General features: G+C 43.7%; 1 protein-coding gene across 1 annotated transcript; it reads left to right on the top strand.

The window, feature by feature from the left end:
• The first annotated feature begins 2,207 nt into the window (after positions 1-2,207).
• Positions 2,208-9,448, top strand: LOC123083813 (uncharacterized). Its single transcript, XM_044505720.1, has 3 exons — positions 2,208-5,089; positions 6,281-8,986; positions 9,336-9,448. The coding sequence occupies exons 2-3, from the start codon at positions 7,948-7,950 to the stop codon at positions 9,446-9,448; spliced, it is 1,152 nt and encodes a 383-aa protein (XP_044361655.1). The 5' UTR covers positions 2,208-5,089; positions 6,281-7,947.
• The last annotated feature ends 5,605 nt before the right edge of the window (positions 9,449-15,053 follow it).

Genomic DNA, 15,053 nt, shown 5'->3' with positions numbered 1-15,053 from the left:
TTTCATCCGTTCCAAGTTGTCTTTGTTTCCCACCCTCCCACCCTTGCTTTTCTTGAAGGATTCAGATTTCTTCATCAAGTATCCACTTGATTCATGTGAACTTTCTTCTTTCCTTTCATTCAATGGTTGTATCCGGTGATTCTCATGAAGATTCTAACGGAGCTTTTAGTTCATCATTCTTCATTCTATTTTTTCTTCTCCGGTGGATTCAATTCAAGCTTTCGGTGTTGATCATATTCTTTTCCTTGTTTCAAATACCTTCTCATACCGGTGCACCTCATAATAATTCACTTCTCACTATTCATTTGTTCGGGAGTGCTGAAGATATCTCGGAAGGCTCGTCTTTCCGTTCAATTTCCGTTCAAACCTACCTCGAGGTTGTTATCTCATCCAAGCCATTTAAATCATCCGGTGCAATATCTTTGAAGTAATAGTTCTAAGGTGTTTCTTTTGAGTGGGCCCTAACCCACAGGTCTTTTCCCAGGATCTTACCTGACTCTTCTTATTTACCCGGAGTTATTCTCAAATTCATTTCAAAGTTTGACGTAAGAATGATTCATCATCAGTCATATGTATTTCTCCAAGATCTTTCAAATTCTTTTCATCGTTGGTTCAACCTTTCTAATTTACATCCCGAAGTATCTAAACAATTCATGGTGGTGTTTCTAATCGTCATTCTCTGCATTTGATCCCTTGAATCTTGTTTCGTTCTATCAAAGATTCGTGGTTCTAGCTTAATGCCATCCTCTCATAATTGTTTTGATTGTGAGTATTCTTTTCACCTATCCGGAGCTTTTCTTGAGTTGTTTCCATTTCTTTACTCCGGAGGCCATCTTCTCAGAATTATTCATTCTCAGCTTTCAGCTCTTTTTCTCTAAATCTTACCGGTGCCTCATTCAAGTATTCTCTTATCAGCGCTTGATCTCTTCGTTCTCTTGTATCTAAATTTCCCGAAGTATCTTTGTTCGTTTTCAATTTCTTACCTGTGATTCATCTCTTTTCTTCATTCATTTTAATTCTGACGGTGGTTCTCCCAAGATTCTTCTTCATTCGTTTAGCATATCAATGCATTCATTTGTTCTTTCCAATCCTACCATTGGCTCATTCAAGACCTTCCCAAGTTTATGTTATACCTCTCTTAATCTTTTCTACGAGAATAAGTAATATGTCAAATCCGTTGATTGTCATCAATTTAATTGGTGAAACATAAGCATAATGTAATTCTTATTCTTGTTTCATCGAGTGAACTCAATTGCTTATTCCGGAGGTTCTTCAAATTCTTGATTTCTTTTGTTCATCTTTCTTTTCCCGGAGTTCCAAGCTCTCTCAATTTTCTCGTCATGAGGATCCATCTAATCATTGCAAGTCTTCACCTTGTGTTTTCCAACTTCTCTTTCATTTCGTTTGGTCATTTCTTTTATTACCGGAGTTCGTCATGGAGGCTCTACATGGTGGTTCATCAAGGATTTCTTTCATTCTTCAATTGTCCTCAAGATTTCCCTCAAAGTTAAGATCCGTCAAGCTATACTCTCAAATAAACATGGTGTTCAATACATGTCTTGTTTTGAGGAGTTTTATCTTTCTTCATCTTGCAATCCGGAGTGCAATTCTTTCTTCCATACCATTTAAGGTGGTGCTATGTCATTCTTGATAATTTGAGTTCATGTTTCATGATTCACATGTTGTTAAAAATGAGATATTTTAAATCCATCAATCTCGTCATTGGAGTTATCTTGGGTTATGTTACACCTAAAGTTTTCCCTAAGGAATGTTGCTATCTATGGTGCTCATAAATGACCCAAGTTATTCATTGATAAGCACATTTCATATGCATCTTTTGTCACTCAAATATGCGGTTTATTGAGATATATTCATTCACTTCTTGCTATGAATTGTTGCATATTTGCATGAAAATCATATAAAGGGGTCATTTACACTCAGTGGTTTGTTTTGCAGAAAAGTGCAAGAAGGCACTATAAACTTCAAGATCTGGACTAAGTGGCTAAGAGAACGAAGAAGAGGAGGAAGAATGGATTTGTGTGAGAAGAAACAAAGTAACCAGGGGGCCAACTTGAGAAGAGAGGGATGTTCTCGCGAAGGAAGAAGGAAGCAGGAGGGCCATTGTGCAAATGGAAGATCAGATCGAGGGGTCAAAATCCCTAGCCATCACCATCCACAGTGCCGCCTCATCACCTCACGGCGCCGCCCATGCATCTCCCTGCCGCTCCTCCACCTTTTTTCTTATCCTAACCCTACTGCTACCCTTCTACTTCTTCTTCCCGCATCCCCGCTGCTCTTCTTGTTATGCCCCTGCTGCTCCTCCTTCTCCTCTCTCCAAGCCCCGCTGCTGCTCCCTTCGCGTACCTTGCTGCTCCCTGCCTCTTCTCTGAACCTTTTGCTGCTGCTCCTTCCCCCACGAACCTGCTGCTGCTCCTTTCTCAATGCTCCTGCTGCTTCTTCTCTCCCACACCTCTTGCTTTTGCTCTTCTCTGAACCAAAACTGTTGTTTCTTTCTCTTACCCCGCTGTTGTTCTCTCCCTCTACTAATCTTGATGCAGATTGTCTCCAACTTGCCTCCCTGCTGATCTTCTCCATCACCTACACCATCTACAGCTACAAGCCTAAAGATTGATCGGGAATTAATCTCTGAATCTCTCTCTTCTCTTGCTACTGTACTCTGAATTTTTGTACTGTTCTACTAAGTTGTTTGTTCAGTTTCAAATCTGTCATATGTGAATTGTTCTGGGGCATGTGACTCCCTATTCTTGTATGAGTTAATTAGTTAAATTGGTCACTTGAGTACTACACTTGTTGCGTAGTCGAGTTGGTTCAGTTTTAGTTACTGTGTTGCTCAAGTACCTGTGATATATGAATATGTGCGTTTGAGTGTGATGTGAAACAATTGTATTATGTCCATAATCTTCTTTCTTCCCTGTGTCTTGTACGTACTAGTTATATATACGTATGTGTGTTCTAGTCTTGTTAATTCTCTTTGTTCAGAATGTCTGCCTATGTAGTTTCTAATTTCTCAAGCTTAAGAAAATACCAAAAAGACGACTAGTAAAATCTGAATTTCTCCTTGTTGTTTACGCTTTCTTTGTCCTCAAACCTGTCTAGTTTAGGTTATTATTTTCTTGCAATCCTCTCTTAAAATTCTGTCACCTAGCTTCAGCTGAGCATCGTTGCCGTTGCCTAGTCCCTGAGAAGAACACGACATCCCCATTTTGGGCATGAAAAACCTACTGTACTTACCATCGATCATTTTTGCGCCGTTGCCGGGGACTAGCTTCGAGCGATTGTGTTAGGCTATAGACTAGGTTTTTCTTATTTTTCTAGTTTTTGCCATATATTTGTGATATATCTCTAACCACTAACCCCTGTTCTAGCTAGTATCTCTTTGTTTTCTTTTCCTTTTGCAGGTTAGAGCTATCTACTCGGTTATGACATATTATTCAGATTATCTCGGAGATGCAAGGAACACTACAAACAGCACGGAAACTATTCAAGAACTGATAAGTAAGATTTCCCATCGATTATATGATTTAGCTCGGCAGCGAGAAGTAGTTTTTGAGGATAGGCCTAGCTCTTATGATCCTTATTCTAGAGGACATCTTTATTTTGCTCCTACATGCCATATTTGTGGATTTTAGGGCCATTCACCCGCTGAATGTCAGCGTGGTTACTCTCACTTCCCAATTGTTATGGCATGAGCTTCGCCCCACAGCCTAGCTCATACCAAAACAATTACTCATATGGGTGGCCTGAGAACCAGAATATGTCATATAGGAGCAACAACCCTGAGATCTCACCGTTTGCTTCTAGTAATCATATGCAGGGATTTAGGTACAATGGGGAGAGCCACAACTATGCTCCACAACAGATTTATTCAGCTCCTACTCATATACCTCAAGACCAGGAGATGTTGCCAATGGAGTTAAATGGTCCTCCATTTGGTCAACCAACAACTCCAGCAACCGCCGAGAAATCTCATGTGCAAGTGCCCGCACAAGATGAATTTGATGATATAGACAAGATCACATTGCTTAGTCTCGAGTTCACTTGGAGTGCCGAGGATGATCCTATTAGGAAGGTTATACTAGAGGAAATGAAGAAGATCAAGAGTGGAAAAGAGCTAGTGGAAGAAGTAAGGAAGATTGAGAAGAACATCAACGCCGGCAACACTATTTCTTCACAGCTTGAGCTGAGTGTTTCTGGGATTCCCCTTGATACATGTGAGGTTCCAACACCTTCATATCCAGCCAAGGAAGATAGCTAGTGCCTTGAGGAAGAGATATCTCAGATTGAAGAAGATGAACTAGAAGACAAGGAACAAGATGACCAAGAGCTTGAATGCCCAAGTGATCAAGACGAAGATCCGTTGCCTCTCACTCCTGGAGAAGTAAAAGAAGCTCCTATAGTTGAAGATGAAGAACCAGAAATTCATTTTCCCATCATCATACAAGAGCGTGATATAGCAGGTTTATCTAATCCTGTCGATGACATGGGTCCATATGAATTGTTTGCTACTACCTTGCATTGCATGATGTTATTTGTTAAAGTAGATTTGAAGAAGTGTTTGCTTGGATATGATGATACATATACTATTGGTGGCATTGGTCATATTAATGATGATCACACTTATTTTCCTCATGCCAAACCTATGCTTAATGATAAATATCATCCTCATGTTAGTATTGAGCTTGCTGATTCCTATCATACTCGTCATGTTCTTTATAGCTATGCTTATGTAATTGGGTTCTCTATTGATGATTTAGAGGGCATTACCCCTTTCACTTGTATGGTCTCTTTTGTCGAGTGCTCTTTCAGGTTTTTGCTACTGCACCATTCACTACATGCTGACCAGGTTCGAGGTGACATTCCTTGGGACCCCGGTGGATCCTGAGCACGGAGATGAGGAGAAGCAATGGTCACACACGTGAGGAAGGGAGAAGCAATGGGCACATACAAGGAAGAGAAAAGCTGGAGCGTGCACGAGGATAGAGAGCATGAGGATAGAGAAGCAAATGGAGAGGAGTCACGATGCAAGAGGATGTGATATGATCGAGCAAGTTCTACTTCATAAAGCCTGGTGAGCTATTTCATGACCCCAATCTGAATATATCATCTATTGATACAAGCTGAAATCAATTGCTAGTGGGGTTGCTTGAGCCAGTTATTACTCGTTGTCAAGCTGAAATTCGCCTTTGGCATCGTGCTTGATGAGAATAGGCGAAATGATTGTTGAATGCCTTGTAAACTAGTGATCTACACCCTGTTTGCTTTGCTGAAAGTAGTGAAAGCTATTAGTTTTGAGTGCTCAAATCCCTAGTGCACTAGTAAACTTAATCATTTTCTGCATTTACCATGATACACCTAGATCACTATGTTCAGATGATGTATTTGTGCCAAGTGTGTTCCCATTTAGAGCAATCACTTTACAACTATGGACTAGCATGCTATGTTCCCTGGATCGGTAGCATGTGAACCAGACATGGTTGAGAAATGATTCTTGTTTTTGTTAAAAAAATTATATCTTATAATGAATAATAAGTCTGACTACCTACAGTAGCATGTCATGTTCCCTGGATCGGTGGCATGTGAAATTGGGTTAGCTCGGGCAGTAATTAATAATAAAAATTGTAATTGTCGAACCAGGTGTATACCATGTTCTCTGGATCGGTGGTATGTTCCTTTGGGGAGACAAACAAAAAAACTAATAATTGGTCGAGCTGGGTGTATACCATGTTCTCGGGATCGGTGGTATGTTCCTATGGTGACACTAATAATAATATAATAATTGCTTTATCTCTATAAATAAGTGATTTGATCACGAGATTTAATTCCAGTTCTTTTTGTTCTCGGGATCATGCTCTCTTTAGGAACCATTTGGCACAGTCATCACTTAAACTTGTTGATCCTCTTTTATCATTGTAAAAGTTTAAAATGGTCATGCTTACTAGTATCCTACTGCTTTGTAGCATTCATAACCATTGATTTTCACTAGCAAAGTTCAAACATGCTTTGTTTGGAGATCTACTTCACTTGGCATTCCCTAGTCAGCTCGCTATTCACAATCTTGCTCTTGTCATATTCCTTTGCTTGAGGACAAGCAAAGATTTAAGTGTGGTGGAACTTCATAAGCACATTTCATATGCATCTTTTGTCACTCAAATATGCGGTTTATTGAGATATATTCATTCACTTCTTGCTATGAATTGTTGCATATTTGCATGAAAATCATATAAAGGGGTCATTTACTACTCAGTGGTTTGTTTTGCAGAAAAGTGCGAGAAGGCACTATAAACTTCAAGATCTTGACTAAGTGGCTAAGAGAACGAAGAAGAGGAGGAAGAATGGATTTGTGTGAGAAGAAACGAACTAACCAGGGGGGCAACTTGAGAAGAGAGGGATGTTCTTGCGAAGGAAGAAGGAAGCAGGAGGGCCATTGTGCAAATGGAAGATCAGATCGAGGGGTCAAAATCCCTAGCCATCTCCTTCGATCCGCTCCGGGCCTGGCATCTCCATCTCTCTCCCCCTCACCACATCTTCTTCACCTCCGGCCGCCGCCACGGCCAGGGTGGCATGGTGGTGCGCCTCTGCGCCATCCATCACCTGCACCACCGCACCCCAGCGCGCCACCAACACCTCCACCATCACCCTGCGCCTCCATTCATCACCATCCACAGCGCCGCCTCATCACCTCGCGGCGCCGCCCATGCATCTCCCTGCCGCTCCTCCACCTTTTTTCTTATCCTAACCCTACTGCTACCCTTCTACTTCTTCTTCCCGCATCCCCGCTGCTCTTCTTGTTATGCCCCTGCTGCTCCTCCTTCTCCTCTCTCCAAGCCCCGCTGCTGCTCCCTTCGCGTACCTTGCTGCTCCCTGCCTCTTCTCTGAACCTTTTGCTGCTGCTCCTTCCCCCACGAACCTGCTGCTGCTCCTTTCTCAATGCTCCTGCTGCTTCTTCTCTCCCACACCTCTTGCTTTTGCTCTTCTCTGAACCAAAACTGTTGTTTCTTTCTCTTACCCCGCTGTTGTTCTCTCCCTCTACTAATCTTGATGCAGATTGTCTCCAACTTGCCTCCCAGCTGATCTTCTCCATCACCTACACCATCTACAACTACAAGCCTAAAGATTGACCGGGAATTAATCTCTGAATCTCTCTCTTCTCTTGCTACTCTACTCTGAATTTTTGTACTGTTCTACTAAGTTGTTTGTTCAGTTTCAAATCTGTCATATGTGAATTGTTCTGGGGCATGTGACTCCCTGTTCTTGTATGAGTTAATTAGTTAAATTGGTCACTTGAGTACTACACTTGTTGCGTAGTCGAGTTGGTTCAATTTTAGTTACTGTGTTGCTCAAGTACCTGTGATATATGAATATGTGCGTTTGAGTGCGATGTGAAACAATTGTATTATGTCCATAATCTTGTTTCTTCCCTGTGTGTTGTACGTACTAGTTATATATACGTATGTGTGTTCTAGTCTTGTTAATTCTCTTTGTTCAGAATGTCTGCCTATGTAGTTTCTAATTTCTCAAGCTTAAGAAAATACCAAAAAGACGACTAGTAAAATCTGAATTTCTCCTTGTTGTTTACGCTTTCTTTGTCCTCAACCCTGTCTAGTTTAGGTTATTATTTTCTTGCAATCCTCTCTCAAAATTCTGTCACTTAGCTTTAGCTGAGCATCGTTGTCGTTGCCTAGTCCCTGAGGAGAACACGACATCCCCATTTTGGGCATGAAAAACCTACTATACTTACCATCGATCATTTTGGCGCCGTTGCCGGGGACTAGCTTCGAGCGATTGTGTTAGGCTATAGACTAGGTTTTTCTTATTTTTCTAGTTTGTGCCATATATTTGTGATATATCTATAACCACTAACCCCTGTTCTAGCTAGTATCTCTTTGTTTTCTTTTCCTTTTGCAGGTTAGAGCTATCTACTCGGTTATGGCATATTATTCAGATTGTCTAGGAGATGCAAGGAACACTACAAACAGCACAGAAACTATTAAAGAACTGATAAGTAAGATTTCCCATCGATTAGATGATTTAGCTCGGCAGCGAGAAGTAGTTTTTGAGGATAGGCCTAGCTCTTATGATCCTTATTCTAGAGGACATCTTTATGTTGCTCCTACATGCCATATTTGTGGATTTCAGGGCCATTCACCCGCTGAATGTCAGCGTGGTTACTCTCACTCTCCCAATTGTTATGGCATGAGCTTCGCCCCACAGCCTAGCTCATACCAAAACAATTACTCATATGGGTGGCCTGAGAACCAGAATATGTCATATAGGAGCAACAACCCTGAGATCTCACTGTTTGCTTCTAGTAATCATATGCAGGGATTTAGGTACAATGAGGAGAGCCACAACTATGCTCCACGACAGATTTATTCAACTCCTACTCATATACCTCAACACCAGGAGATGTTGCCAATGGAGTTAAATGGTCCTCCATTTGGTCAACCAACAACTCCAGCAACCGTCGAGCAATCTCATGTGCAAGTGCCCACACAAGATGAATTTGATGATATAGACAAGATCACATTGCTTAGTCTCGAGTTCACTTGGATTGACGAGGATGATCCTATTAGGAATGTTATACTAGAGGGAATGAAGAAGATCAAGAGTGGAAAAGAGCCAGTGGAAGAAGTAAGGAAGATTGAGAAGAACATCAAGGCCGGCAGCACTATTTCTTCACAGCTTGAGCTGAGTGTTTCTGGGATTCCCCTTGATACATGTGAGGTTCCAACACCTTCATATCCATCCAAGGAAGATAGCAAGTGCCTTGAGGAAGAGATATTTCAGATTGAAGAAGATGAACTAGAAGACAAGGAACAAGATGACCAAGAGCTTGAATGCCCAAGTGATCAAGACGAAGATCCGTTGCCTCTCACTCCTGGAGAAGTAAAAGAAGCTCCTATAGTTGAAGATGAAGAACCAGAAAATCATTTGCCCATCATCATACAAGAGCGTGATATAGCAGGTTTATCTAATCGTCTCAATGACATGTGTCCATATGAATTGTTTGCTACTACCTTGCATTGCATGATGTTATCTGTTAAAGTAGATTTCAAGAAGTGTTTGCTTGGATATGATGATACATATACTGCTGGTGGCATTGCTCATATTAATGATGATCACACTTATTTTCCTCATGCCAAACCTATGCTTAATGATAAATATCATCCTCATGTTAGTATTGAGCTTGCTGATTCCTATCATACTCGTCATGTTCTTTATAGCTATGCTCATGTAATTGGGTTCTCTATTGATGATTTAGAGGGCATTACCCCTTTCACTTGTATGGTCTCTTTTGTCGAGTGCTCTTTCAGGTTTTTGCTACTACACCGTTCACTACATGCTGACCAGGTTCGAGGTGACATTCCTTGGGACCCCGGTGGATCCTGAGCACGGAGATGAGGAGAAGCAATGGTCACACACGTGAGGAAGGGAGAAGCAATGGGCACATACAAGGAAGAGAAAAGCTGGAGCGTGCACGAGGATAGAGAACATGAGGATAGAGAAGCAAATGGAGAGGAGTCACGATGCAAGAGGATGTGAGATGATCGAGCAAGTTCTACTTCATAAAGCCCGGTGAGCTATTTCATGACCCCAATCTGAATATATCATCTATTGATACAAGCTGAAATCAATTGCTAGTGGGGTTGCTTGAGCCAGTTATTACTCGTTGTCAAGCTGAAATTCGCCTTTGGCATCGTGCTTGATGAGAATAGGCGAACTGATTGTTGAATGCCTTGTAAACTAGTGATCTACACCCTGTTTGCTTTGCTAAAAGTAGTGAAAGCTATTAGTTTTGAGTGCTCAAATCCCTAGTGCACTAGTAAACTTAATCATTTTCTGCATTTACCTTGATACACCTAGATCACTATGTTCAGATGATGTATTTGTGCCAAATGTGTTCCCATTCAGAGCAATCACTTTACCACTATGGACTAGCATGCTATGTTCCCTGGATCGGTAGCATGTGAACCAGACATGGTTGAGTGATGATTCTTGTTTTTGTTAAAAAAATTATATCTTATAATGAATAATAAGTCTGACTACCTACAGTAGCATGTCACGTTCCCTGGATCGGTGGCATGTGAAATTGGGTTAGCTCGGGCAGTAATTAATAATAAAAATTGTAATTGTCGAACCAGGTGTATACCATGTTCTCTGGATCGGTGGTATGTTCCTTTGGGGAGACAAACAAAAAAACTAATAATTGGTCGAGCTGGGTGTATACCATGTTCTCGGGATCGGTGGTATGTTCCTATGGTGAGACTAATAATAATGTAATCATTGCTTTATCTCTATAAATAAGTGATTTGATCACAAGATTTAATTCCAGTTCTTTTTGTTCTCGGGATCATGCTCTCTTTAGGTACCATTTGGCATAGTCATCACCTAAACTTGTTGATCCTCTTTTATCATTCTAAAATTTTAAAATGGTCATGCTTACTAGTATCCTACTACTTTGTAGCATTCATAACCATTGATTTTCACTAGCAAAGTTCAAAGCATGCTTTGTTTGGAGATCTACTTCACTTGGCATTCTCTAGTCAGCTCGCTGTTCACAATCTTGCTCTTGTCATATTCCTTTGCTTGAGGACAAGCAAAGATTTAAGTGTGGGGGAACTTGATAAGCACATTTCAAATGCATCTTTTGTCACTCAAAGATGAGGTTTATTGAGATATATTCATTCACTTCTTGCTATGAATTGTTGCATACTTGCATGAAAATCATATAAAGGGGTCATTTACTACTCAGTGGTTTGTTTTGCAGAAAAGTGCGAGAAGGCACTATAAACTTCAAGATCTGGACTAAGTGGCTAAGAGAACGAAGAAGAGGAGGAAGAATGGATTTGTGTGAGAAGAAACAAAGTAACCAGGGGGCCAACTTGAGAAGAGAGGGATGTTCTTGCGAAGGAAGAAGGAAGAAGGAGGGCCATTGTGCAAATGGAAGATTAGATCGAGGGGTCAAAATCCCTAGCCATCTCCTTCGATCCCCTCCGGGCCTGGCATCTCCATCTCTCTCCCCCTCACCACATCTTCTTCACCTCCGGCCGCCGCCACGGCCAGGCTGGCATGGTGGTGCGCCTCTGCGCCATCCATCACCAGCACCACCGCACCCCAGCGTGCCACCAACACCTCCACCATCACCCTGCGCCTCCATTCATCACCATCCACAGCGCCGCCTCATCACCTCGCGCCGCCGCCCATGCATCTCCCTGCCGCTCCTCCACCTTTCTTCTTCTCCTAACCCTGCTGCTGCCCTTCTACTTCTTCTTCCCGCATCCCCGTTGCTCTTCTTGTTGCGCCCCTGCTGCTCCTCCTTCTCCTCTCTCCAAGCCCCGCTGCTGCTCCCTTCGCGTACCTTGCTGCTCCCTGCCTCTTCTCTGAACCTTTTGCTACTGCTCCTTCCCCCACGAACCTGCTGCTGCTCCTTTCTCAATGCTCCTGCTGCTTCTTCTCTCCCACACCTCTTGCTTTTGCTCTTCTCTGAACCAAAACTTTTGTTTCTTTCTCTTACCCCGCTGTTGTTCTCTCCCTCTACTAATCTTGATGCAGATTGTCTCCAACTTGCCTCCCTGCTGATCCTCTCCATCACCTACACCATCTACAGCTACAAGCCTAAAGATTGACCGGGAATTAATCTCTGAATCTCTCTCTTCTCTTGCTACTGTACTCTGAATTTTTGTACTGTTCTACTAAGTTGTTTGTTCAGTTTCAAATCTGTCATATGTGAATTGTTCTGGGGCATGTGACTCCCTGTTCTTGTATGAGTTAATTAGTTAAATTGGTCACTTGAGTACTACACTTGTTGCATAGTCGAGTTGGTTCAATTTTAGTTACTGTGTTGCTCAAGTACCTGTGATATATGAATATGTGCGTTTATGTGCGACGTGAAACAATTGTATTATGTCCATAATCTTGTTTCTTCCTTGTGTCTTGTACGTACTAGTTATATATACATATGTGTGTTCTAGTCTTGTTAATTCTCTTTGTTCAGAATGTCTGCCTATGTAGTTTCTAATTTCTCAAGCTTAAGAAAATACCAAAAAGACGATTAGTAAAATCTGAATTTCTCCTTGTTGTTTACGCTTTCTTTGTCCTCAACCCTGTCTAGTTTAGGTTATTATTTTCTTGCAATCCTCTCTTAAAATTCTGTCACCTAGCTTTAGCTGAGCATCGTTGCCGTTGCCTAGTCCCTGAGGAGAACACGACATCCCCAGTTTGGGCATGAAAAACCCACTGTACTTACCATCGATCATTCATCTATCCTCCTGGTGAAATAAGTTTCTCATCTCCTTGTTGTTTCAATCCAATCTATCGTTTCCGTTAGTGGCAGATTTTCACCTCTTGGTTTTGAGATGTTTTCCATAAGCCCACTACAAGCTTATTCTTTTCGTTGTTGGTTTTCCATCAACTCCCTTCGAACCTTCCCCTAAGGATGCTTGTTCAAGCTCTTTTGTGGCAGAAGTTTGCATTGTCTTCTCTATTCTTTTATTTCAATTATCTATCTTCTATTCTTTCATTCTGGAGGCATTATGATTTTGCTTTCTTCAACCATCATCTTGTTTCATCAAAGATCATGTTCTTTTTGTGCCAATCCATTAAACTGGAGTGTCGCGTCCTCTTTTAAAGTATCCTCTCATCTTGTCAAGATCATGTTAAATCCCTTCCATTTCCAACCGGAGTGTTGTCGTATTTGATCGCTATCGTTCCGTGTGCTTCTTCTTTCAACGGAGTGTTATGCCCTTTTGCTCAAGTTATTTTCACGTTATCATTCCTTGTACTTCTCGTTTTAACCGGAGTGCTTGCATGTACTTCTTGTCCTTTGCAACCTTTCTCTTGTGTCTTTCAACCTACAGGGTTCTCGTGATGTTCCTTGTTCCTCGTTTCTAACGGAGGTTTTCAACTTTATTCATCTTCGTTGTTCTCTTTCTTTTAAATTTGCTCAACCTCGCAAGGTTCATGGTTTCACTCGTTTGTCAAAGGAGCAACTTAGTTTTACCTCTTCTCTTTCTCTTCCGTTTTCCCCTCCGGTGCCATTCTAGATCTCGGGACGAGATCCTCTCGTAGTGGTGGAGTGTTGTAACGCCCCGAGACCGTTGCGCCAGGTGTCTTCCAGTTATTTGTTGTTGTTGCCTTGTCATTCGCTTTCCTGTTGCATCTTGTCATGTCATCATGTGCATTGCATCATCATGTTTTCCAAAACTTGCATCTGTCCGGGTTCCCCCAGTTCCATCCGTTGTCCGTTTTGAGTCCAGACACACTTGCACGCGCCTGCGGCATGTCCGAAATAGTATTTTATAAGTGGCCGGAAAATGTTCTCAGAATGGGATGAGAGTTGACATGCGGTGTTGTTATAGTGTTAGTAGGTCGCCTGCCAAGTTTCATCGCATTCGGAGTTCGTTTGATAGCCCAACCATTAAACTATAGCGGCAGTATAGCCGGTCTATCGTCGGACGTTTTCGGTGTCCGGAAACAGTCACCGGACCTCCCTCTCTTCTCTTCTCTCAGCTCGAGACCGTCTACACAACTCTCTACCTACCGCCAGGCCTAGCCGAAGCTCTCTCGTCAGCCCGCGGACCTCCACGCGCGCGCGTCCGAAAGCTGTCCCGGACCCGACCCGGACAGTCGTCACCATTGTGTCCGGATCATCCCCGAACGTCTACAAAATATCACCGTTTCTTTGTTTGGACTCCCCAACCCATTCATCTCCGACCATCCGATTTTGATGGGATGACCCAAAATACTCGTGCTATCTATATTCTGGTATTTATAGACCACCCCTAACCCTAAATCCTAGGACATTTGTCCCCCTAACCGCCGCCACCCACTCACCATTTTCCCCTCGGGATCCATCCCCACCTATCAGCATCTAACCCCTGATCCCCTCCTTTCGATCTCGTTCGGATCGAGGCCACCACCGCCTCCGCCCGAGAGCCACCAGCAGGACCCCATCAAGCCCCCGCCTCGTCGAGTTTTCCTTGCTGCCCGGATCCTTTCCCCTACCGTCGGACCTCCCTGCAAGCGCTCGCCCGCCTCCATTCTCGTTTTGGTTCAGGAGAGGAGCTCCTGACCATTCCTCCCACATTGCCGCCTGCTCGCCGGAGCGCCGTCACCGGTGACCACCTTCAGCAAGACCCCCGCGCCCCTCTCTCTCTCTTTCCCTCACGATCTCTCTCTCTCTCTCTCTTTGTGTCTTCACAGCATCGCCAGGGATGGCCTCCCGCACATCCGCCAGGTCGACCCCTCTCGGGATTTCGCTGCTGCTCCTCCCGCCGGAGAGCACCACCAGCAGCGCCGCCAGGCCTCTGATCCATTCCTTTTTCCTTCCCTCTGGCCTGAGCAGAGCTCCGCCTCCGCTCGATCTGCTGCCTTCAGTCTATGCTCTACCCCGCGCACTGGGTCCTACCGGGAACTGGCTCCCCGTCGTCAGGACTTCTCGGATCCGCGCTATTGCCTCACGATGCCCCGACCTCGAGCTCTTCCCGTTGCCGCCTGCTTCCTTCCGTCGAGCGCCGGGTTGAACGAGAATAGCTCCAGCCTCGCCTCGCCTCCATCCATTGTTGCCGCCTCGGCCTCGGACCTGCCGGGTCCCTCGCCCTCGCCGCTCCCTGCTGACTTCACCGGAGCCGCGCCTACCCTTGCCTGAGAGCGCTGGCCATCTCCCTCGCCGGAGGCGCGTCCTGCTTCCGATCGAGCAGCGCCTTGTCATGCGCCTCCTCTGCCTATGTTTGAGAGGAGATGATGCAGACGCGCCCGGTAGCTCACGCTGACCGCGACCTGCCCTTCTCCTTTGCCTTGTGGGCCACCAGGAACCTCCCCAACCCGGCCTGCTTCGGCCTCCCTCCACCACCGGCCCGACCTGGCCCTCTGGTGAGAAGCCCAGTCCGCCTAAGATGCAGCCCAGTTTCTTTTTTTTTACAGATCTGCGAATTTAGTTATTATTCCAGTAAAACAGTTTTGTAGAAAAACCCCCAAGCATGATGCATTTTATAACTGTTGAACCGTGCATCGGATTAAAACAAACTTAATAT

The sequence above is a fragment of the Triticum aestivum genome, chromosome 4A (genome assembly GCF_018294505.1).
Source record: "Triticum aestivum cultivar Chinese Spring chromosome 4A, IWGSC CS RefSeq v2.1, whole genome shotgun sequence".
NCBI classification, from domain to species: Eukaryota; Viridiplantae; Streptophyta; class Magnoliopsida; order Poales; family Poaceae; genus Triticum; species Triticum aestivum.
The sequence above is the reverse complement of the archived record's forward strand: the minus strand, read 5'-3'. Positions and strand labels throughout refer to the sequence as shown.

Bases quoted from the DNA above. Each gene is read 5' to 3' on its own strand.
- LOC123083813 (XM_044505720.1), top strand. From the start codon at position 7,948: ATGGCATATTATTCAGATTGTCTAGGAGATGCAAGGAACACTACAAAC. The intron at 8,987-9,335 runs GTTTATCTAATC...GTGCTCTTTCAG, and splicing joins ACAAGAGCGTGATATAGCAG to GTTTTTGCTACTACACCGTT.